At 41.8% G+C, this 2678-nt stretch overlaps 1 protein-coding gene across 1 annotated transcript; it reads right to left on the bottom strand.

The window, feature by feature from the left end:
• Positions 1–351: 351 nt before the first annotated feature.
• LOC124029968 (gastrula zinc finger protein XlCGF7.1-like) lies at positions 352–2155 on the bottom strand (the record flags this gene model as incomplete). The annotated part of the gene is made up of 2 exons (XM_046341498.1): positions 352–1092; positions 1888–2155. Coding segments are annotated over 2 exons (792 nt in total), but the record flags the coding sequence as incomplete, so codon positions are not given.
• Between the last annotated feature and the right edge of the window lie 523 nt (positions 2156–2678).

Genomic DNA, 2678 nt, shown 5'->3' with positions numbered 1-2678 from the left:
CTGGGGTTTATTGGGATCCCCATTAGTTCCTGCCAAGGCAGCAGCTACTCTTCCTGGGGTTTATTATGGATCCCCATTAGTTCCTGCCAAGGCAGCAGCTACTCTTCCTGGGGTCCAGCAAAAATAAAGGCAGTTATACCATTTTAAAAACATGACAATAAATTCACAACACACTGTGTCCTCAGTCACCTCATCCCAGAGAGATTTACATGGTTATGAAAACATCAGACCAGGGTGAGTCTAAACAAAACACAGCCCTGTGGGGAAAATGAATGGAACCATCTCCCTGTTTGACCTCTAGTTGTTGTGGATATTATGACTCTACAGAGACACACAGTGGACGTGTCAAAATATGTTCCATTGATAAATCACACTTTATTTAACCTCAATGTCATCTTGTGTTTACATGGCATTGTAGATTTTAGCTGTATATAGGATGTATTCTGGATGTTTTCAGTGTGTTTTTAACCCTTTCAGACAATGGATTAATCACAATTAAAAATAGTGCACTAACATTACACAAAGTGAACTCAAGTCTGACAGCCCAAACAAACACACACATTCTCAGTCAGAAACACAAGTCAGAACACAGCCTCTCGATTCTCTCATGTGTTTTCAGGTTCTCTGACTGGGAAAATGTCTTTCCACAATGAGAGCAGTGGTATGTCTTCTCCTCCTGTGTATTTGTATGTATTCTTTCATGCTCTTTCAGGTACCTTAACCGGGTAAATCTCTCTCCACACTGGGAGCAGCGGTACATCTTCTTACCTGTGTGTGTCCTCTCATGCTTGTTCAGGTTTCCTACCTGGCCAAAACTCTTTCCACAATGGGAACATTGGAAAAGCTTTTCCCCTGTGTGTCCCCTCTCATGTGTTTGCAGGCTCCCTAACTGGGTAAACGACATTCCACATTGGGAACAGTGGTAAGGCTTCTCTCCAGTGTGTATTCTCTTATGTGTTCTCAGGCTCCCTAACTGGGTAAAACTCTTTCCACACTGGGAGCAGTGATGTCGTCCTGCTGGTTTGGACGTCTCGGGGTCTGGTTTCCCTGAAGGACTCTTCCTGCGGTCAGAAGGAGAGTCTGGTCTCTTTCCTGTCAAAGACAAACAGATTATTTAATTAAACAGAGACCTGAATGAAAGCTCCACACGATAAAACTTCCTATGACGTTTAATCTAGACTAGATCCCTCAATCACCTGAAGTCAGTTTTCACAAGTGTTATTAAAGCCACTACAAAATGCAGGTCTCTGTGTGGTTCTTAGTCAGAGAGGATGGTCTAGAATGTCATTGTATGCTGTAGCGTTTACACCAGTCCAGCCTACGCTTGACACTCTAGCAATGATAAAGTACTTAATGATGAGGCGAAAATTAAATCAACGATTTGGTATCATTTTTATTATGGAAGATTGAATAAGTGTGCTTCAAACGGTTTGCTTGGAATGATTTGTACCCATCGTCTCGACTACCTGTGCATGAGAGTCCATTCAACTCAGTTTCCCTACCTGAAAAAACGCCATTCCGTAAAGTGTATTCGCGCACGCAAATTCAGGAAGAAACCGAAGAGCAGATGGCCTGACCGCGTTTTGCGACTGTCGGCTCACTTGACCGCAGTCAACGGTGGGCTGGAAATCGCCTCCAGTTTAGTACAGTGGAACTGCAGTATTGAATGAAGGCAAGTCCATTACGTGAGACATTTAAGTTGTGATTTTGGGTGCAAATCCATTGTTAAAGTTTTGTTGTTGGGCAGCTTCTTGATGCTATTCACATCTTACAGTGCAGCTTTATCAATTCCTACATTAAAAAACGGCATTTAAGCTCAGAACTAGAGTAGAATGACGTTTTAAAACCACGTATCAGTTCAACAACTATTTTCAAGACAGGACTTACTGGTGTTACTCAGATCTTCTGTCTCCTCCTCTTCTTTCCTCTCCTCCTCCTTCAATATGACAGTTATCTCTCCTTCATTCACTCCAGAAAAAGTATAATCGTTTTCTTCCTCTTCTTTCTGTGTAACAGCCTCACCCTCTACTTCTTCGTTTACTGTGACATCCTCCTCTTCATTCTCCTCTTTCACGACAACGTTCAGCCAAATACCTTCTTTCTCCTTCCAGCAGACCTCTTTTTTTTTTTTTTTTAGCAGGAGGGCAGCAGCTTGCTGAGCTCATGGTCGGGGCGACTAGCCTAGTGATAGGCTCATTTATCAAGTCAGCTACCGTTACCTGACTAAACGGAAATATGACATGAAATGGGGAAACTAGTTAAAAGACAGAATTATGTTTCAAATACAGAAGTAAATATAGACCGAAGCAGTCTGAACAGCTTGAACGTTTCCGCTAGGAAGCTACCGAGGTGACTGACGAGATGTTGTTGAAGAAGCGTCCCGTCCACTACATTATACGTCACTCTGAATGCATCGCCTGAAAAACGCATATCGCCATCTGCTGACTGGAGTGGTTAACGCAGATAAATGTTCATTTTATTTCCAGACAAAAAGTGCATTTTTACATTTCTTTCATTAAATAATTATATAATAGTCAGACAACTGTAGATTTGTAATAAGTATGAATTTAAAACCTACTTCCACATTCTACCAACCCAACAGATGTTTCTACTACAGTGAATATTAACCAATGAGGAGGGTCTTTACACATTCTACCAACCCAACAGATGTTTCTACT

This window comes from Oncorhynchus gorbuscha, unplaced genomic scaffold (assembly GCF_021184085.1).
Source record: "Oncorhynchus gorbuscha isolate QuinsamMale2020 ecotype Even-year unplaced genomic scaffold, OgorEven_v1.0 Un_scaffold_8467, whole genome shotgun sequence".
NCBI lineage: Eukaryota > Metazoa > Chordata > Actinopteri > Salmoniformes > Salmonidae > Oncorhynchus > Oncorhynchus gorbuscha.
The sequence above is the reverse complement of the archived record's forward strand: the minus strand, read 5'-3'. Positions and strand labels throughout refer to the sequence as shown.